The sequence below is a fragment of the Loxodonta africana genome, chromosome 6 (genome assembly GCF_030014295.1).
Source record: "Loxodonta africana isolate mLoxAfr1 chromosome 6, mLoxAfr1.hap2, whole genome shotgun sequence".
NCBI classification, from domain to species: domain Eukaryota; kingdom Metazoa; phylum Chordata; class Mammalia; order Proboscidea; family Elephantidae; genus Loxodonta; species Loxodonta africana.
In genome coordinates, this window is record NC_087347.1 from 30,171,515 (window position 1) to 30,194,341 (window position 22,827).

Below are 22,827 nucleotides of genomic sequence, written 5' to 3' on the forward strand. Positions count from 1 at the left end.
GCTTTAACTACTTGAGGAACATGGTACAGCCTACAAGGTTCCCTAAGGCACATGATTCCAACAGCCTCTCAGTCTAGGACCATAGCTTTTTAGTTATAATCCTTTTACCTCCCTTAAGCATACTGCACTTTCTCCTTTGCTTACTCTTATGAAACAACCTGTGGCGGATGAGGTGGCTAAAGGCTTGCTGCCCATGCTCAGTGAATCCCAGGAAGCAATCTGAAAGGATGAGAAAACTGAGTCTGTCTCAAACTTCCCAAGGGCTGAGCTCAAGCTTTTCGCCACAAGTCTATACACTTCTTGTCCAAGCACCATCACCTCTCACCTGATCTACCACAACCACCTTCTAAAAAGGGGCTCCGTGCTTCTGTTCTCACTGTTCTACCAAAGCTAAAGTGATCTTAAAAAGAACTCTACCATAGCCTATCCAATCCTATATAATTTAGCTCCTTTACCTTCCTTATCTCATTGCCCCTCTCCTCCATACTCACCACAACACACCCAGACTCACCTCTTTGCTTCATAATGAGCCGAGCTCATTCCTGCCTTTGGGTCCTGCGCTTATGTTCCCTTGACTTTCCTTAGATTTTGACAGAGTTGGCTCCTTCTTATTATTCTGGTCATTGCTCAAGTATTATCTCCTCAGAGAGGCTTTCCCTGACAATCTATTCAAAGTAGTCCCTCTGCCTCCATCCTATCACCCAATCACTCTCATTTCCCCTGTTTTATATTCTTTTCAGCATTTATCACTATCTAAAATTATCTTACCAATGTTTTGGTTTATTATCTAACCCCCCTCTTCGAAAGTAGAGATCTTGTTTGCTTTTCAATTCCCAGCACTGAAAACAGCGTCTGACATATAAGCACCCAAGAGATAGTGGTTGAAGGAACAAAGAGCTCTAGCTGTTGACCAAGTTGTCAGAAGCAAAGCCAAGAGTGGGGCCAAGATCAAGGCCAGGGAGGCTTCGCCATGGCTCACGTGAGTGAAATCTGGACAGGAAGCCCCTTCCACTCAATCACTTGTGCTGTTTTCAGTATACTAGGCCAGGCCAGCAGTACTGTTATCTTCCCAGAAAAGTAAATATTCTAAAAGGAAGATATGCAATAGGATGAGATGCCACTAAGAAAAAAAAAAAAGAACTAAAACTAGCTGTTTATTGATAGCTTTCTTCCCTTGCTAAAGAATAATTCTAAACTTAGGTTGGAGAATAAGTTTCCTAATATTCTCACCTTTAAACATCACTAATTTTGAAGAAAAAAAACCAAGGAGCTGAGCAGCTCCTGCAATTTCAAAACACCGCTTCACATCACAAAGTATGTGATTTATACTCTCCCATGGGCAGTTTCCCTACACTGAAGATGTATAAGCTAGAAGTCTCCATTCTAAAAAATAAAAGATACTATGGTCTCAACAGTAAAATATCATCCAAGAGTCAATGTCCTATAAATTCAGAAAGCCTGAGGTGGGAATTAAGTACCAATTTCCTCTAGACATTCCATGCACTGTTCTCTGTTTCAATACACCTCTCACAACTCTTCTTTCCCCACAGTATATTCACTGGCTTCAGGGTATGCCTTCTGTGTTCCTCTCTCTTAATTACTCAATTTCCCTTGAGCATCAATAACATCAGGCCTGTTTAACGTAAAGCAAGGGGAAACCAAAATGATCCCAAGCGCTGTGAACTTACCTCTACCATTCTCGTCCATAACCCTTAATTCCCAGTGCTCTTCCTCAGATCATTAAAATATCAGAAACCGTTTAGGAAGCCTAAAGATTTTAGCTGTAAATGAACACCCAACAGAGCAGACTAGCTCTCACATACTCTGGAAGGTTCCACCTGTGATACACAATTAACGCTTTTTGGGAAAAAAGCTAAAACCACCACCAGACAACTATCCTACCCAACCTCCCTACTAAAAAGCATTCCAGATTTCCAGCATAAACTTCAGGCAATCCTTCCAACCAGTGTCATCACCCATAAATAAATAATAAAGCACCTATAAGAGATGTGCTGAAGCATCAAACCCGCTCTTGTATTTTCTCAAAGCTTACAATATAGATAAATAAATTTAAGTGGGATACTTATCAGATTCATTCAAACAACAAATTCTAGCTCATTGAAAAAAATGAAGTTAAGAAAAATTGACATTTTTTTAGTAGCTGGGAAGCTGAAATCACAGTCTTCAATCCACCTATTTTCTTTTAACCAACTGCTACTCTTTGATGTGATTTTTACAATTTGAAAAAGACTAGAGAGAAAAATGCAGGCTGCATAGAAGTTTACAGGTTATTATTATTTAAATATGACACAAACATAATTTAAGAAAAAATTTCTATCCACTATGGTATCACAAAACCAAAAGGAATACAACAAACGCATCGCCAGTGGTAAGAACTATTCTGATTGGTCCTTTAAGTACTAATGAGGTTTCTCACTGGCTAGCTCAGAAGTTACTAGTCTGTTGATTTTAACAACACTAGAATCGACTCCACAGCAGTGGGTCTTTGGTTTGGGTGTCAATTATTGGAAAAAAGACCTGGCATTTCATTTCCAAAAAATTAGCTATTTAAAAACCTTACGGAGAACAGCAATAACAAAAAATAAGGGAAAAAAAAAGCAACCTTATGGAGCACGGTTCTATCCTGACACACATGGGGTCACCATGAGTTGAAGCTGACTCGACAGCAACTGGTAGTGGTAATGGTGGTTATCAATTATTTAAAAGGCTGATTTAAATTTACATTTAACAAAAGACATCCATTTCAGCATTTCTTTCCTAAATTAGAATTAAATTAACCTCCTGCCAACGAATCGATTATTGATCTCTCCCTCTCTCTGCCCTTTTACTCAGCTCATTTACCTTCGACTAGGAAACCCTGGTGGTGTAGTGGTTAAGTGCTAAGGCTACTAACCAAAGGGTCGGCAGTTCAAATCCGCTAGGTGCTCCTTGGAAACTCTGTGGGGCAGTTCTACTCTGTCTTGTAGGGTCACTATGCGTCGGAATTGACTCAACAGCACTGGGTTTGGTTTTTGGTTTTTTTTAAACATTTGTCACTTAAGAAGGAAAAAAAAAATCTTCCTGGGTCCCAAATCCTCTTGTAGCTTCCTATGTCCTCTCGGTTCTTGTAACCTGTCTTCCACTCCATTATTCTACTGACACTGAGCCCCCAAAGTCACCAAGGACTTAACAGCAAATCCCAACCACCCCTTTGCTGTGCTCACTTTTACTGACCCTTCTGCAGCGCCTGACTTGTTAAGTCTTTCCTTTCAGACACCCCGAACTGTTCACACGTTGGTGTTCAGCACTTCTGTCTCTTTCCTTCTCACTCAACATGCTCTCCCAAGCAATCTCATTCACTTCTACCACTTCTACCTAAAGGAGGAGAACTCTCAAATCTACACATTTAGACCTGACTTCTCTCCTGAGCTCCACATCCTTATTTTCCACTTTCCACTGAAACTCTGCACTTGGATATCTAACAGATACCTCAAATTTAACACCTGAGAAAATAAATGAATTACATTTTCCACCTGCTCATTTTATATGCCTTATCACAAATAACCGGGACACCATCCTTTCAGTTACCCAAGCTAGAATTCTGTTATCCTCAATTCCTCTTTATTCCTCATGATGACCCACTACTCCTATCTATTCAGGTAGGACTTCAGCATCTATTCAGCCTTCAGAAACTATTCTCTCCACTTTCGTCCCCCACAGCGTTAGTTCAGGCCTTCATGCGGACCACCGCATGGTCCTAACTAGTCTCCCTACCTCCTCAGTCCACCTCCTATGCAGTCACCATTTTTTAAAAATCAGGTCATCCACCTGCTGACAGAATCCTTGAATGACCACCCACTGCCTACAGGACAAAATCCAAACTACTGAGTATGGCATAGGAGGTACTTCATGACCTACCTGTTGCTTACCTGCCCTGCCACCTCTCCACCATTTTCTCAGAGAGCTGACTAGCCAGTCACACAGAACTACTTTTGAGTTCCTAACACATCACACCTCATGGTTTCGTGCATTTGCGTACGCTACGTCTTTTTCCTGGCATGCCTTTGACACATCACGCATCCCTTTTTTTTTTTTTTTACAACTCTGTTGAAATGTTATATCCCCAGGGAAGCCTTCCTTAAGCCACCCCTTCAGAAGAATTCCGTTTTCCTCTCATTTCCATTGCATGTTGAACCACCATTGCTGTAACTATTGGTTCTGTATCTACTTCTCTAGAGGGGCTCTTGAAAGCAGTGAGCTTACAGTATCTCTAGCATATGGTACGCTGTTATTAGTCAATAAATATTTGTTATTGGAAAAAAAGGTTAATTCAATTTACAAATGCACGAGCCTTTATAATGTCTCATTTAAAAAAACTCCCACAGAAGAAAATCAAGTTGGTAAATTGTGAAAATCAAAGTTGCCAGTGCTTGCAGCTTTGCAAGATAAAAACGCCTGTGTTTATGGCTTGTATCTGTTTATTACTCCAACACAAATTTACTGAAGATTATAAATAGAGCCCACCCTAGATAAATCTGCCAAATATTCAAAGTTTCTCTTTTTTATCGTAACAACCTGTTTTAACAAGCTTTCCACAGCAAGTGGTCTACCTCTCTCTTCCCTACAGGCCTTCAGGTCTTTAGGTCCACTTGTCAAGAACATCAAAGGATTTTATACCAGTAATTTATATTTCCCCCATGTGTCTCTCAGTCTGGCATACTGCACGGGCTTGCGTGTTGCTGTGATGCTGGAAGCTATGCCACCAGTATACAGATACCAGCAGGGTCACCCATGGAGGACAGGTTTCAGCTGAGATTCCAGACTAAGACAGACTAGGAAGAAGGACCCGGCAGTCTACTTCTGAAAACTTTATGAACCGCAGCAGAATGTTGTCTGATATAGTGCTGGAAGACTAGCCCTCTAGGTTGGAGGGCACTCAAAAGATGACTGGGGAAGAGCTGCCTCCTCAAAGTAGACTCGACTTTAATGACATAGAGGTGGCACGCCTCAAAATGAGAAAAAACAGCTGCAAATATCCATTAATAATGGGAACCTGGAATGTATGAAGTACGAATCTAGGAAAATTGGAAATCATCAAAAATGAAATGGAATGCATAAACATCGATATCTTAGGCATTAGTGAGCTGAAATGAACTGGTATTGGCCACTTTGAATTGGACAGTCATATAGTCTACTATGCTAAGAATGACAACTTGAAGAGGAATGGTGTTCCATTCATCGTCAAAACAACCATTTCAAGATCTATCCTGAAGTACAATGCTGTCAGTGATAGGATAATATCCATATGCCTACAAAGAAGACCAGTTAATATGACTATTACTCAAATTTACACACCAACCACTAAGGCCAAAGATGAAGAAACAGAAGATTTTTATCAGCTTCAAAAAAAAAATTTTTTTTTTTCTGCAGTCTGAAATTGATTGAACATGCAATCAAGATGCATTGATAATTACTGGTGATTGGAATGCGAAAGTTGGAAACAAAGAAGGATCGGTAGTTGGAAAATATGGCCTTAGTGATAGAAATAATGCCGGAGATCGAATGATAGAATTTTGCAAGACCAACGACTTCTTCTTTGCAAATACATCCTTTCACCAACATAAACGGCGACTATTCACATGGGCCTCACCAGATGGAACACACAGGAATCAAACTAACTACATCTGCGGAAAGAAACGATGGAAAAGCTCAACATTATCAGTCAGAACAAGGCCGGGGCCTACTGTGGAACAGAGCATCAACTGCTATTATGCAAGTTCAAGCTGAAACTGAAGAAAATCAGAGCATGTCCATGAGAACCAAAATATGATCTTGAATATAATCCACCCGAATTTAGAGGCCATGTGAAGAATAAATTTGACGTATTGAACACTAATGACCGAAAACCAGACAAGCTGTGGAATGACATCAAGGACATCATACACAAAGAAAGAAAGAGATCATTGAAAAGACAGGAAAGAAAGAAAAGACCAAGATGGATGTCAGAGGATACTCTGAAACTTGCTCACAAACATTGAGCAGCTAAAGCAAAAGGAGAAAATCATGAAGTAAAACTACTGAACAGAAGATTTCAAAGGGAGGTATAAGAAGACAAAGTATCATAATGTCATGTGCAAAGAGCTGGAGATAAAAACAGAAAACCAAAAAGGAAGGACACGCTTGGCATTTCTCAAGCTGAAAGAACTGGAGAAAAAATTCATTTGCAATAGTGAAAGATTCTATGGGGAAAATATTAAACAATGCAGGAAGCATCAAAAAAAGGTGGAAGGAATACACAGAGTCACTATAACAAGAAGAATTAGTCAATGTTCATCCATTTCAAGAGGTGGCATATGATCAGGAACTGATGGTACTGAAGGCAGAAGTTCAAGCTGCTCTGAAGGCGCTGGCAAAAAACAAGGCTCCGGGAATTGATGGAGTATCAACTGAGATGTTTCAACAAACGGATGCAATGCTGGAGGTGCTCACTTGTCTATGCCAAGAAATACGGAGGGCAGCTTCCTGGCCAACTGACTGGAAGAGATCCATATTCATGCCTACTCCCAAGAACAGTGATCCAACCGAATGCAGAAATTATAGAACAATATCATTAATATCACACACAAGCAAAATTTTGCTGAAGATCATTCAAAAACGGCTGCAGTAGTGTATCGACAGGGAACTTCCAGAAACTCAGGCTGGTTTCAAAGAGGACGTAGAACCAGGGATATGATTGCTGATGTCAGATGGATCCTGGCTAAAAGCAGAGAATACCAGAAGGATGTTTACCTGTGTTTGATTGACTATGCAAAGGCATTTGACTGTGTGGATCATAACAAACTATGGATAACACTGCGAAGAATGGGAATTCCAGAACACTTAATTGTGCTCATGAGGAACCTTTACATAGATCAAGAGGCGGCTGTTTGTACAGAACAAGGGGATACTGATTGGTTTAAAGTCAGGAAAGGTGGGTGTCAGGGTTGTATCCTTTTACCATACCTATTCAATCTGTATGTTGAGCATATAATCCAAGAAGCTGGACTATACGAAGAAGACTGGGGCATCAGGATTGGAGGAAGACTCGTTAACAACCCGTGTTATACAGATGACACAACCTTTCTTGCTGAAAGTGAAAAGGACTTGAAGCACTTACTAATGAAGATCAAAGACCACAGCCTCCAGTATGGATTGCACCTCAACATAAAGAAAACAAAAATCCTCACAGCTGGACCAATAAGCAACATCATGATAAACCGGGAAAAGACTGAAGTTGTCAAGGATTTCATTTTACTTGGATCCACAATCAACAGCCATAGAAACAGCAGTCAAAAAATCAAATGACACATTGCACTGGGTAAATCTGCTGCAAAGGACCTCCTTAAAATGTTGAAAAGCAAAGATGCCATCTTGAAGACTAAGGTGCGCCTGACCCAAGCCACGGTATTTTCAATCACATCATATGCATGTGAAAGCTGGACAACGAATAAGGAAGACCAAAGAAGAACTGACGCCTTTGAATTGTGGTGTTGGCAAAGAATATTGAATATACCACGGACTGCTAAAAGAACGAACAAATATATCTTGGAAGAAGTACAACCAGAAGCAAGGACGACGAGACTGCATCTTACATACTTCACACATGTTGTCAGGAGGAATCAGTCCCTGGAGAAGGATATCATGCTTGGCAAAGTACAGGGTGAGCAGAAAAGAAGAAGACCCTCAACGAGGTGGATTGACACAGTGGGTGCAAGAACGAGCTCAAGCATAACAATGATTGTAAGGATGTTGCAGGCCTGGGCAGTGTTTCATTTTGTTGTGCACAGGGTCACTATGAGTCGGAACTGACTCGACAGCACCTAACAACAACAAAAATTTATATCTGACTGCATTGAGGAAACTAAAGTAATAACTGAGTCAGGCCTTTACATGTTAAGCTTCATATTTCTAATTTTAGAACAAAAGATTTTTTTTCACTACTTAAAGGAATTATGCAGAGAATCCCTGATGGAGCAGAACAGTGGGATGCAGAACTCAAATTCTCATAAAAAGACCAGACTTAATGGTCTGACTGAGACTAGGAGGACTCCAGAGGTCATGGTCCCTGAGCTTCTGTTAGCCCAAGACTGGAATCATTCCCAAAGCCAACTCTTCAGGCAGGGATTAGACTGGAGTGTAAGACAGTAAATGATACTGGTGAGGAGGGAGCTTCGAAAGCAGAGGAGGACAAGAGCTGGTTGAATGGACAGAGAAAATACAGGGTGGAGAGAAGGAATGTGCTGTCTCATTAGGGGAGGGCAACTAGGAGTGCATAGCAAGGTATACATAAATTTTTGTATGAAGGACTGACTTGATCTATAAACTTTCACTTAAAGCACAATTTTTTAAAAAAAGGAATTATGAGCAGCAAAAAAAAAACAAAAAACAAAAAACAAAAAAAAATCAGGCAGGGACAATGGGTTGGAGAGGGATGTTAGTGAGGAGTGAGCTTCTTGGATCAGGTGCACACTTGAGACTATGTTGGCATCTCCTGCCTGGAGGGGAGATGAGAGGGTAGAGGGCGTTAGATGCTGGCGAAATGGACACAAAAAGAGAGTGGAGGTAGAGAGTGGGCTTCTCATTAGGGGGAGAGCAGCTAAGAGTAAGTAGCAAGGTTTATATAAGTTTTTGTGTGAGAGACTGACTTGATTTGTAAGCTTTCACTTAAAGCACAATAAAAATTAAAAAAAAAAAAAAAAAAATCAGGCAGTCTCTTTTGTGTAAAGGATCCCCCGAATTGTAACAGACCCTGATATGGACTTGAATTAGTTAAGCGTGCTTTGAGAAGTGTCAGAAGAGACAACTAATGGTCTCTTCATCAAATGGATTCCCCAGACTTCTGAGGGGGAAAGTTTGTCCAAAAAAGCTGCTTGTGATTTCTTCAGCTCTATAGAGGTCAGAGAAGACTATGTCCTACTGTCACTAAATTAACCCAGGACTAAAATATTACTTCCCTTATAAACCTTAGTCTACCCTTCCCCTCCCTCAGCATAAATCAGCTGTCATGTCAACTTAACCCAATGTCCACCTTTGTCCTAGGATTCAGAAATGAATATATGGTTTTGGCTTTTTTTTAATTTTAGCTACTATTTAATAATTTTGTGTGTCTAATGTTTTTATCTGACTTCTAGAGGTAGTACAGAGGTCAGATAAAAACAATAGAAACATGAAATTATTAAAGAGTAACTAAAAAAAAAACAAAAACCCATACATTCATTTCTGAATCCTAGGACAAAGGTGGAGACTGGGTTAAGGGAAACTGGGGAAGCTGACATCTCAGCTGGTTTATGCTAAGGAGGATGTAGATAGACTAAGGTTTATACAGGAAGGAATATTCTAGCTCTGGAAACCCTGGTGACATAATGGTTAGGACTTTGGCTGTTAACCAAAAGGTCTGCAGTTCAAATCTACCAGGTGCTCCTTGGAAACCCTATGGGACAGTTCTACTCTGTCCTCTAGGGTTGCTATGAGTTGGAACCGACTGGACGACAACGGGTTTTTTTTTTATACTATCTCTGATTATGAAATTTTTGACATATGTAGCATGGGAACACATTCCTTCCTAATAGTGGTAATATTACCACATATTTTAGAAAAACTCTCCTTCTGCTTGGATTACCAAAAAAAAAAAAAAAAAAAGGTCTCATTCACATAAAATAGAGGAGAAAAGCCTAGAGAAAGCATAAAAATCTGCTTTTTGTTAAGCCTTCCCATATTTTTAAACAAAAACTACCCTTCCTCCAGGGAGGAAAAACATCCCAACCTTACTTTCTTCTTTTTAAGAGCTTAGGGTATTTTTATCTTTCTAAAGTAGGGAGGGAAACTCTGGTGGCGTGGTGGTTAAGAGCTACAGCCGCTAAAAAAAAGGTCGGCAGTTTGAATCTACCAGGTGCTCCTTGGAAACCGTATGGGGCAGTTCTCTCTGTCCTATAGGGTCACTATAAGCAGGAATCAACTGGATGGCAATGGGTTTGGGTTTTTTTTTTTTTTTTTTTAAAGTAGGGAGAGGAAAGTGTTATTCTTCGAATAAATAGAATAACTGAAGTCCTCCAGGGATAAAGGCATGGTCTGGGGCTGGCAAGTTACCCTACACTTTTAACTCAGTTCTCTATAATTTCAAAGACATATGGCTGGCTCATCATTCATCTCTCACCTGAAAAAATCTCTGAAATTGGGGATTTGGGATTTTGGTGGTTGGAAACAAGTCTTCAATGGTGTCTTCTTCCTCATCTTTCTTTACCAAACTCATGGAGTCAATCAAAGCATCAACAGCATTCAGCTGGGCCTCTTAAAGCAAGAATGAACAGAAGAAAGAAAAAAATGATTCTATTATCCTCCACTAAAACTAATATTTTCCACCCAGAGACATTCACAGCAATATTGGCAGGTTATACAATCCTGGCTCTGCCAAAAAAATTCCCTAGTTATACAAGTCATTTAGTCTCTGAGTCTCAGTTTTCTTACCTATGAAAACACCTATTTAAGAGTAGCTGAGTTCTTAGAGTGACCTTTGACAATGGAGTATCACAGCAAAAGCAAGAGCGTTCCAGAGAAACGCACTACAGCCATACAAAACTCAGCTTCTGTATGAAAGTTTGAAACATCAAGTACAGTACTCAATTAGCAAATACTAAAAAAAACCTGGCAATTAGCTAAAGGAGAAAAACATTTTTAAAAACCTTGATAAATACTGTAAGGATTTAAAATACTTGTATCAGAGTATACCGCCTTAACAGGAAGACCCATTGGACCAAAGTGGACTTATTCCTTCACATTTTCCCCACGTTGAAATCACCTCTTTCCTCTCACAAAGTCTCATGGCACTGACCACTCTGCATCTATGATGGTATCTGTGTATGTGTCTTAGCCCACTGCATTCAAACTCTAAGTTCCTTGAGGGCAGAAACATGACTGCCTCTTCTTTATGCCTCTCCTAATACCTAATGGAAAGGAGGTGCTGCTCAATAAAAATCTACCAAGTCATTGAAAGTGGCACAGTCCAAAGGCAACTCTTCCAAAAATGCTTCTACCTAAAGTGCCATGTGTAGCTTTCATTCTGTTGATTCATAATGCAATGCAGCTGTTGAACCGAAGTGCTGTTTTTGGATCATTCATGGTCACTGAGAAAAGGCAGAAAAGAGTATGCAGTCCCTGAAAAGTATAATATGCTTCTGTTCTTTACCCATTCAAATATCTCTTTTGTACAGCTACTACGAAACAAAAGAGCATACAGATATTTATCAAGAGACATTTCCTTTCTATTCCTGTTTTCAGACTTTCCAGGGGAGGTTTTAGGCACTGCCATCAGCTTTATAAGCTGATTATTGCAGGGTTCACCTGACCATAGGTAGGCAATGGTACTGTATGTGTGAACATTCAGTGATTCTCACCTGTTTCAAGCTAGCATCAGGTCAAATTGCTCTGGTATTACACACTCCTACATGCCTAAAGAACCCTATGGTGCAGTTCTACTCTGTCATATGGGGTCGCTATGAGTCAAAATGGACTCGATGAAACTAACAACAACAAACATACTTGTCTACTATGGATAAATGCCAAACAACTTTAATGATCCATTTTTCCAGTGGAGATAATAAAAACAACATGTTTAACTCACAAAAAAATCGATCAAGATCAAAAGGTCTTGCATGTTTTAGATTCTGAGTGATTTATGTCTATTATGATGACTTCTCAACAAAGTTCTTTTTAAAAATTCTAAGCTACTTAAAGTTTGAAATTATCAAGGGGTAGACACAGAATACTGTAGCACAGTGGCAGCTTCTCTTACACATTTAGGTCCATGCCTGTCCTGACATGTTGCAGAGGGATTCATCTCTAGAAGGATTCTTGGCCTTTCTGCAGCACACTGCTCCCAAAGGGTCTAACCAAAATAACACACAGAGAGAGCCCAGCTCTGAGACTCACCTCATAATTCCCTAATCCTACACTGCCACAAATAACATACTCAAACTTGCAAACTAAAACATCTACTCATTTTTGTTCTCTTTGGTATGTTCTCTACATTCTGCCCATCATTGTACCTTATCACGACTGTTTCATACTGTGCGCTCTGGAAGATGGGACCTATGTCTATGAAAATCATTCTGTATAGCAGTCTGACACTTGAAACCAGAAATAAAGAACAATGATACTTGGACTGTTACTACAAACCACAGGGAGAGGGCAAAGAGAAAAGTTAATCTCCACCATTGTTACTTTTTCGTTCAAAGTTACATTATATTTTATGCAGAACCCTATCCTCATAGCTTTCATCCTGTAAGTTGATTCACTTCTCTAGAGGGTAAACCTGCTCACAACTAGAGAATGTGCATCCATTTCCAGAAAGCTGCTCCCTAAGCTCTAAGTCAGAGTGGACAACTAGACAGGGTTTGGAGAATTGAGACCAAACCCATTCCTACTACTGGAAAAACACAAGGTGAATCACCTTCATCGTTATAGCATATGATGGGAATTCAATTAATTTCAGCCGGTGGATCTTGGCCCCAACCAATGACGGCAGACAGGTGATTTCCCAAGAACTGTCTGCGTTTAGAGCCAATTATTGAGCTAAATGGATACACACTCACCTGTGGGAGTGTATTTCTTATTATTTTTCAAGGATGAAAACATGTATTGCCGCAAGTCTTCCATGAAAGGCAGCTGCACGTACACTAAACACTAATGAGAAAGAAAGGGGGTAAAAGCAGAAATGACCTAATTAATGGAAAAATATAAAGCTGACCCCAATGCTGCAAAAGTGGCACATCAAAAATACTCCACAATCAGCAGAAATCTGGTATGTACAAAGTGATGTGTTTTGATTTCTGTTATTAGCTATACATAACGGCAAACAGTATGACGAACACCAAACATAAATGCTTAAAAGAAAGAATACCAAAGAATAACTGCAAAATGCATGACTGATACAATAGATAAGAAGAGTCAGGGTGACTGGAAGGCTGATCTGGAAGTCAAGGTATTTGTCTCCTCTTCCCAGATCTGACACAGTAAGTTCTCTGATAAATAGGACATGGTAAGAAATTTAGACATGGTAAGGATATTGGGCAATGTTTTGTTCTGTTGTACACAGAACTGACTTGACGGCACCTAACAACAACAAGGAATCTATAGACTTTTTTTTTTTTTTTTAAAAGAGAGCACTAAATAAACTGATTTCACAATGATCCCAATGAATTCACGCCATCAATCTTTATTCACAGCCCCCCTTTGTAAAAATGGAGGTAAGTTCTGTTCTTACTGGTTCTGAGAAGGTCATCATTGGATTTGGCAAACAGAAGGTCATGGTTAAGCTTTACTGATTTAAAAAAAAAAAAAGGCTGCTTATATAATTTTGTAATTTGTTACTTCCTTGCTACTCAACGTGTGGTCCACAGGCCAGCAGCATGAGCATCACTCGGGAGTCTGTGCTAAGACTCTCAGGCCCCATCTCAGACCCACCAAATCAGAATCTGCATCGTAACGAGGTCCCCAAATAATTCCCATATACATTAACACTTGAGAAACACTGCTTAGAATAAAGAAACTGAAAGAAAAAATAATAACAACAACATGAATAGAAAAGAGCTGTGGGTTTTACCTCATAGGCATCCTTGATATGTGGAAAAGCCACACCAACTTGAGGATTAGCTTTTTTGTCATAGGCGTATCGAACTACGGCCACCATGTCTAATTCATCCAAAGCGTGAATCAGGGAGGACAGCGCAACTGCTGCTGCCTAATAAGAAAGCCGCATGTTAACACATATCCAACATCTGAGAATTTCACAATAGAACTAAATGCTTGTAATATCGTTATCCACTTTCTTCCTGCTTGTTTCAAATTTCTTTTTAAAAAAGTGCCCCTCTATCCACTTCAAGGCCAAACTGTACCGATGCTTTTAACCACATTTATTCTTCTGGGACTTTGCTTCATTATCTAAATCCTGTCTCTTCCGTCTTTCATCTCCTTTGAATTCATACCATCATCCTCTAAGTAAACTCAAGTCTCAGCCCTTCCCAGATGAAATCTTTCTTTGCTCCGCCTTCTCTATAAATAACTACCTGTAGCCTTCCTTCCCTTCATCTCTGAATTTTGTGAAATAATAATCTTGCTGTTTTTATTGCTTAGACACAATTATTCTTCATCCAATCCACCTATTGCCCTCACCTCCTTACTGAAAGTATCCTCAGAAAAGTCACCCTGACTTCCTAATTGCCAAATCCTTGGTTTCCTTTCTATCTGACCTGTCAGTAGCATGTGCCCGCCTCTCCCCCGGCCCCCCACCACTTTCTCCTTCTTTGGCCTCAGAAACAGCACTCTCTCCGATTGCTCTACTTCATGGACCACTCTTCCCCAAGCTCTTCTCTTCTCCCAACGATGTTTAAATTGTGCTCTTGGCCTTCCTCCTCTCACTTTAAAACTCTACTTGAGGATTACATCATCCGGTCTCATGTACTGATGATTCAAAAATCTGTTATATCCAGCTCTCTCTCACAAAACCCAGACATGAGCTGCGCACTGGCTGGTTGGTACAGATCTCACCTGCTTATATCTCAGGTATTGTAAAACTGTACATGAGTGAAACTAACCTCATTATTTTTCCTTCTCTTCCTCTATTCATGTCCCCATCTCCATAAAAACCTCCAACAGTTCTTCTATTCAGCCTCACTGAGTTAAGCATTTAACCTTGACAGGCCTTGTACTTTTCCATCCCTGTGGCTTTTTGCTCATACAACTTCTTCCTAGGATACCCTCCTCAAACCTCTGGCTCTCTAGCTTCTAAACCATTTTCAAGGCTCAACAAATTGACACCCTCTCCATTTCAAAATGGCCTTTGTCAGGCCTCTCCTTCCCCAGCACTCCCCAAACACTGGACTTTTCTCCATCTGCCCTGTATCACAGTTAGCTAAATACAGTCATTTCCTCCACTAAAAACCTATGACCTCAATACCTACCATCAAGATTTTCTACAGATTTCATAATAGATTCATTATCTTCTCAGTTCAATTCAAGGAACATTTACTTACTGCCTGCAATACAACGTCTTAGGCTCTGTGAGAAAAACAGAGATGAGTCCCTGACCTCACTGAGTTTTTACATTCTTTACTAGACGAGGGAACCCCGGTGCCGTAGTGGTTAAGTGCTACGGCTGCGAACCAAAGGGTCAGCAGTTCGAATCCGCCAGGCGCTCCTTGGAAACTCTATGGGGTGGTTCTACTCTGTCCTATAGGGTCGCTATGAGTCGGAATTGACTTGACGGCACTGGGTTTGGTTTGGTTTTTGTTACTAGATGAAATAAGATATGCTCCAAATACAGAGCACATACGCTCTAACAATAAGTTCTGTAAGAGAGGACCAAATAATCACAATGGGAATCTGAGGAAGAGATTACTTTTAATTTGTTTGGAAGTTTCTTTTTGGGTGTCTTCCGTGGGAGCAACTGGGATACATGAAGTTAGGGACAGGTGGGGTCATGAACGACTGCAACATAATGCTACACTGTGTATAACTCAACTAGATCTTCACCTCCTTCCTTTTCTCTTGTCCCCTTCTCTTTCGCACACAGTGCAAATCAGCGCATAATTATGTAGATTTCATATACAAAAAAAAAAACCTGTATGTGACTGACCAGAGAAAATATTTTTTAAAAAGGAATGATTCACCGAATCATGGAATAGTTCAGTTGAAAACAAACAGTATTCATCTATTTTAATAACCCACTAGTTCAGTTGAAAACAAACGGTATTCATCTATTTTAATAACCCACATGATGCTAGAGTCCCTTTCCAACATTCTGGCTGGTGGTAATAAAGACTCTGCTTGGAAATTTATAGAGATGGGGTTGTGACCACTTGTTACAGATTGACTTGTGTCCCCCAAAAAGATATGCTGAAGTCCTAACCCCTGTACCTGTGAATATGACCTAGTTTGGGGAAATAGGGTCTTTCTTTGAAGATTAAGTCACATCAGGTAACTCATATGTGAGTAGGATGGGTCCCAACCCTAAGCCCTCCTGAGTGGTGTCTTATAAAAGGCAGAACAGATACAGAAATAGTGTCACGAATGGGAGAAGACAGCAAGTGAAGTAAAGTTACATTTACAAGCAGCAGAGGAACACCAAGGATTGTCGGCACCACTAGAAGGAGGAAAGGCATGGACTAGTTACTCTCAGAGTCCTTTGAGGGAATTCACACAGCTGAGACCCTGAATTCAGACGTCTAGCCTCCAGAACTGTAAAAAAATAAATAAATTTCTTTTCTTTAAAGCCACTTGTTTTGTGCTATTTTGTTATGGCAACCTTAGGAAACTAAGACAACATCCTACAAGGAAATCATCCATTTGGAGACAGCAATCCTTGTAGACAAAATAATTCTTCATCCTGAACAAAACCCATCACCTGTTAGTTCCAATTCACCCCTCCGGTATGGAGCATAGTTTAATTTCTATTCCACATGATGATCCTCTAAATGCAGTACGAGTAGTATTATATCTGCTATTCCTCCTACTCCCTTGCTTATTTACACAAGTCTTTTCCATTCAACCTCCTCCTCCTCAATTCCCCCTGGAGGTCCTCATATGCCATAGTTTCCTTACTCCCCAGTTTATCTTATACGAAATAAGCTCCAGTTAGATAATAAAATTCTTTGGCCATGGCTCAAGAACTGATTATCAAAGAGCTGCTGTTGTTGTTTGGTGTCATTGAGTCAGTTCTGACTCATAGCAACCCTGTGTACAACAGAGCTAAACACTGGTTCTGTGCCATCCTCACAATCATTGTTATGCTTGAGCCTACTGTTGAAGTCACTAAGTCAATTCATCTCGTTGAGGGTCCTTCTCTTTTCCACTGACGCTCTACTTGACCAAGCATGATGTCCTTCTCCAGCCACTGGTCCCTCTTGATAACACATCCAAAGTACGTGAGACATAGTCTTGCCATCCTTGCTTCTAAGGAGCATTCAGACTGTATTTCTTCCAAGACAGATTCATTCACTCTTCTGGCAGTCCATGGTATATTCAATATTCTTCACCAACACCATAATTCAAAGGTATCAATTCTTCTTCTGTCTTCCTTATTCATTGTCCAGCTTTTGCTTGCATATGAGGCAATTGAAAATACCATGGCTTGAGTCCGGCACACCTTAGTCCTTAAAGTGACATCTTTGCTTTTTAATTAACACTTTAAAGAGTTTTTTGTAGATTTGCCCAATGCAGTGCATCATTTGAATTCTTGACTGCTGTTTTCATGGGCACTGATTGTGGATTCAAGTAAAACGAAATCCCTGACAACTTCAATCTTTTCTCCGTTTATCATGATGTTCCTGGTCCAGTTGTGAGGATTTTAGCTTTATGCTGAGGTGCAATCCACACTGAAGGCTGTAGTCTTTATCTTGATCAGTCAGTGCTTCAAGTCCTCTTCACTTTCAGCGAGCAAGATTGTGTCATCTGCATAACACCAGTTGTTAATGAGTCTTCCTCCAACCCTGATGCCACACTCTTCTTCACACCGTTCTTGGATTATCTGCTCAGCATACAGATTTAATAAGTATGGTGAAAGGATACAACCTTGATGCATATCTTTCTTGACTTTTAACATACAGCATCCCCTTGTTCTGTCTGAACGACTATTTCTTGGTCTATGTACACGTTCCTCACGAGCACAATTAAGTGTTCTGGAATTTCCATTCTTCCCAATGTTATCTACAACTTGTTATGATTCACCAAAGTGGAATGCCTTTCCATAGTCAATAGAACACAGGTAAACATCTTTTGGGTATTGTCCGCTTTCAGCCAAGGCCCATCTGACATCAGCAATGATTTTCTTTATTCCACGTCCTCTTTTGAATCTGGCTTGAATTTCTGGTGGTTCCCTGTCCATGTACTGCTGCAACCACTTTTGAATGATCTCCAGCAAAATTTTACTTATGTGTGATATTAGTGATGCTGTTTGGTAATTTCCACATTCTGTTGGATCACCTTTCTTTGGAATGGGCACAAATATGGATCTGTTCCAGTCAGTTGGCCAGGTGGCTGTCTTCCTAGTTCCTTGGCATAGACGAGTGAGCATCTCCAGTGCTGCACTTGTTTGTTGATACATCTCAATTGGTATCCCATCAATTTCTGGAGCCTTGTTTTTCACCATTCCCCTCGGTGCAGCTTGGACTTCTTCCTTCAGTACCGCTGGTTCTTAATCATATGCTATGTCCTGAAATGGTTGAATGTCGACCAATTCTTTTTGGTACAGTGACTCTGTATTCCTTCCATCTTCTTTTCATACTTTCTGCAAAGAGTATCTTTTTGTTTTTTCTTGAGTGATCCCAAAGGTCGTAATACGTAAGAGTTATTTGTAGGAGGCTGGATTTGAATTATCAAAGACACAAGGCTACCCTTTGTTAGCCAGTCTAGAAAATTATCTAGTACATGTGCTTCAGCACATCTTTGTGGAACCATGAAGTGATCAGAATTCTCTTTATGCAGATAGTCGATAAGTGGGAGTTAAAACTTCAGTAGAAGTTAAGAACGCTGTTAACTTGTGGTTTGACAATATATACCAGAACTGCATGATTACCAACCAACAGCATTTGATTCAGCAGAAGTCCAGGAACTGGGAATCTCAAATTTGAGGATTCACATATGCCTACTCTGCTCTAATGAATTCATGCAGCACAGAATAGAAGCCAAGTATTTTCCTTTCCTAATTTGAACTGTTCTGATAGAATAATGTTATACCTATCTACTAGGTCAGCAGCCAGCCACATTTCAGAAGTGAGGAGAAAAAGAGGACTAAGAAAACTAGGTAAGTTATACCACTGTCCAGGCCCCACCCCAAACAAATCTTCTCCATTGTCTACTAATTTCAAATGCAAATACTTCAAGAACTTAGAAACTTGGTCAAGTATTTTAAACAGACACTAGATTACAATTGTCCAGTTAAGATCAGTATCTCCAAGGAAATCACAAATTCTGACTTGGAGGGTAACCAGAAATAGTTGCAGAGAGGGCAGATTTGAGTGTAGGATGCAATAGTTATGGGATGTTAAACAGTGAGAAACTAGCCTGAGAAAACAGTTATCTTGGGGAGGTGAGAAAAGAATGCAAAGAGAGAGGGAAGAAGGAAAAGACAAACTCCACAATGACAGACCAAGTCCAGGAGTCACTAAGCTCATCTCTAGGGTGTATGGGCCAGCACTGCCTGTTCAACGTTTACAGAAGTGAAAATGTCAGCTTGACCTCAAACCCTCCTCAACATTTGACCACGAAACTTCCACACCTAAATGCAGTTGTTCATATTTCTTGTTTTCAATACTCACCTGATCTCCAATTGCAGGACTATGTTCTCAGGACATGTGCTCATGCTATAACAAACTCATTTTATCATTTCTCCATTTTCAAAGTTAAAGGTCAGTGAATTTTCTCGCTGTTATTCCAAGAATTAATGTCATTGTAAGGCATAAAACCTCCGTGACAATTCGCTTCCGTAAAATGACAATTCAATTCTGTGGCACTACCTCAAAGGCCCATTCCATTGTCAACTCACCTCATCATCTTTTTCTGCAAAGACCTTTAGAACTTGATTTCCCATAAAGAACCTTCTCTGGACCTACAAGAATAAGTGAGGAAAAAATTGGTTTTGATTCAAAATAAGTGATACATGTAACCATAATGTCACAAGTTACTAAGAAATCCGATTCAAAATGTTCTTACTGAAAACATTCAAAGGTACTAGAAACAACTTACCACTTGAGGTTCAATTCAATACAACAAATATTTGAGCACTGACTATGTGGAAAACATTGTTCTGAGCACAATAAGCACAACAATGAACAGGATATAGTCCGTCCTTGAGGAGCTTAGATAAATATGAAATTAATGGCAGTGCATTATTTCAGTCCAGGGTTACATGGTGCCACAGGAGCACATAAGAAGGCCACCTAGCTTGAGCACAAGAGGTCTGTGAAGGTTTCTGTGAACAGTGACACCTAAGTTGACACTTATAAGATGAGCAAGGATTAACAAAGAGAAAAGTCTGGGAGCAAGTGTCCTAGACAAACAGAGTGTAAAAAAATGTCTAACCAAAAACCAAACCAAACCCAGTACCATAGAGTCGATTCCGACTCATAGCGACACTATAGGCCAGAGCAGAATTGTCCCACAGTTTCCAAGGAGTGCCTGGCAGGTTTGAACTGCCAACCCTTTGGTTAGCAGCCATAGCACTTAACCATCAAGCCACCAGGGTGTCCAAAAACAAAAAGGTAACGTAAAAACACAGTGCATGTGGAGAGCTGGGTTTGGATGGTGTGGTGCCACAGTGCGAGGGGAAAGGTGAAAAATTAGAATAGAGAGATGAGCAGGGCTCCTGTAATGAAAGTTCCTGTGATCAGAGTTAAGCGGTTTGGACTTCATCCTAAGAGCAGTGAGGCACTGATCAACTGCAAAGAGATGATAACACAATCAGGCTAGCATCTGAGTACTCTGGTTGCGAACTGAAGAATTAATCAGAGGGGCAGGACTGGAAGAAAACTAGTTAAACCAAAAACCATTAATGCATGTACTTTTTCCCCCTTTAAGTTCAAGTAATTTATCTAGCAGAGTATCAGAGGGGTCAAAGTAGCTCTACCAATATTGGGCTAGAAAATACATATTGAAGAGTTCTTAACATCACAGCCACCTGTCTTTATTTACCAAGATCAACTTCTCTCTGATCTACCTAATCTTGAACCTCGAGTTTGTTTATAAGAACACGTCATGTGCTGTATTAGCAATGCTTCTTGTGTTTTTTTCCATCCTCCCACCTCTAAGGCCAGGACATCATAAGCACTTTCACCAGTAATAGTAGCTCAAGAAGACTGAATCTCAAAGGTATGAGGTGGGCTTTTATAATTCAAATACCCCACTTCCCTTCCCCATTTGAAAACCATTATTCTAAGAAATATTCATATAGATTTATTTGTCCTCTTATTAGAATTAAATTTGATTGATTGCTTGAAGAACAGTTAATGATCTTTTCCTGAGATACCTTAATGACTTCTCAAAGGACAGCCAGACATTTGGAGAAAAGTTCTGGCTAAATTCTTATCCCTTCTATAATTAAATGCCTAGAAGACTGACAACTTGGAGAAAGAGAAGTAAAAAGGCCTCTTGAAATTCTAAAAAAGAAAAATAACCCACAATTAAAAAAAAAATCCTATTTTATATAAAGAAAAAACGTCACAATTCAATCCAGAAATGTTAGTTTGTCCACATTCCAGTTTAAAAGAATTGGAACAGTATGTGATCTTATTAATTTAAAGATAATCACTAGTCCATTAGATCGTTCATGCTTATATTTTATCTTAGTCACTACAGCAAACACTTTACTCTTAAGAGAATATGTGAGCACTTGGTAAGATGATCTGTGAAGGCAAGTATATAGAAGCTGGCCTATTCAAAAATAAGTTTGTTTATCTAGTGGGCAAATTACAAAAAACTAATGATATAGGCCAAGGAGCCCTGGTGGCACAGTGGTTAAGTGCTCGGCTGCTAACCAAAAGGTCAGCAGTTCAAACCCACCAGCCACTCAGTGGGAGAAAGTTGTGGCAGTCTGCTTCCATAAAAATTACAGCCTAGGAGACCCTATGGGGCAGTTCTATTCAGTCCTATAGGGTTACTATGAGTTGGAATCGACTTGAGGGCAACTAGTAATGGATTAGACTTTGGGGTCAAAGAGACCTGATTCAAAACCTTGGGGCAGTTACTAGCTCCGAACCTCAATTTACCAACATATAAAATACAGATAATGACACTTAACTGAAAGGGTTGTAATAAGAATTAAATGAGAATTTACAGAACTGCTCAGTAGATTGAATGGAATATTATCATCATTGTACCATCTGAGGTTGTACTTTTTTAAGAAAATGCTTAAAAGTAACAAAATTTGATTTAGAAACATATCATGATTTAAAAGTTAATTTTTAGTTAATACAGTAGTCTGCTACAATGGAAAATATATTTTTGTTCCGTTTATTCTTTTTTGCTTTGTCATTTAACTAAATAGCCTCCCACTCCCACTCTGCCACAGGGGATTTCAACTTTATGAATCCTGAACTACATTTCCAGGTTGTTCTAGCTGGTATTAGACTGACTTACTTCCTCACAGGCTAGTTTCTACAAACAGGTCTGAACAAGGGCTTTTTTTTTCCCCCACAGAAAAGACTCATAAGCACTGTCATTAATAATCGTAAGTTTGAAGTTCACATCTCTCTCAAAGTATTTTATTTTTAAGAGAAGCATATTTAGAGTAACTTGTTAGAGAACTACATACAAATCAATCTTAACTTCCCAAAAGCATTTATTCTCACCATTAAAACCTTACAGACTTGTAAGTTAAATACTTCTAATTTGGTGCTTACGAGTCCTGAGGATGTACGTAAACATTTGACCTAGCAGGACAACACTGCCCCCAACGTCGGTGCGGCAACAGTGAAGGAGGTAGGGACTACACGCTAGAGCAGCACGAGGAAGTTCAATCCAGCGTACTGGGTAGATATTTATTTCCATTATAATTCTCACTTAACATCTTCTTGAAACAAGAAAATCCTTTCAGTCCCTATGCTACTGGGTCCAGGTAAAATACACATAAAAAAAGACATACTTTATACTTATTAATTATGATCCATCTCTTTGGTTACCTAGCACAAAAGCATTTAATCTGAGATCTCTGAGAATCTTTTAATAACTACTTCTGGGCTAGTATAGGAGGTTCCTGGGTGGCGCAAGCAGTTTGTGCTGGACTACTAACCTAAAGGTTCGCAG

The 22,827-nt window shown here is 39.8% G+C and overlaps 1 protein-coding gene across 4 annotated transcripts in view; it reads right to left on the reverse strand.

Annotated features, from left to right (window-relative positions):
- The window catches only part of XRCC5 (X-ray repair cross complementing 5), a 107,008-nt gene that overhangs the window by 61,098 nt on the left and 23,083 nt on the right, over positions 1 to 22,827 (reverse strand). For all 4 annotated transcript variants that reach the window (XR_010322235.1, XR_010322236.1, XM_003405911.4 and 1 more), the window contains exons 10-13: positions 19,574 to 19,636; positions 13,637 to 13,774; positions 12,627 to 12,717; positions 10,193 to 10,326 (exon numbers count right to left, since the gene is read on the reverse strand). Coding sequence is in view for 2 of the 4 variants with exons in the window: in XM_003405911.4 (XP_003405959.2) it covers positions 10,193 to 10,326; positions 12,627 to 12,717; positions 13,637 to 13,774; positions 19,574 to 19,636 (426 nt within the window). In the remaining 2 variants the exon portion in view is untranslated. The remainder of the gene's footprint in view (positions 1 to 10,192; positions 10,327 to 12,626; positions 12,718 to 13,636; positions 13,775 to 19,573; positions 19,637 to 22,827) is intronic.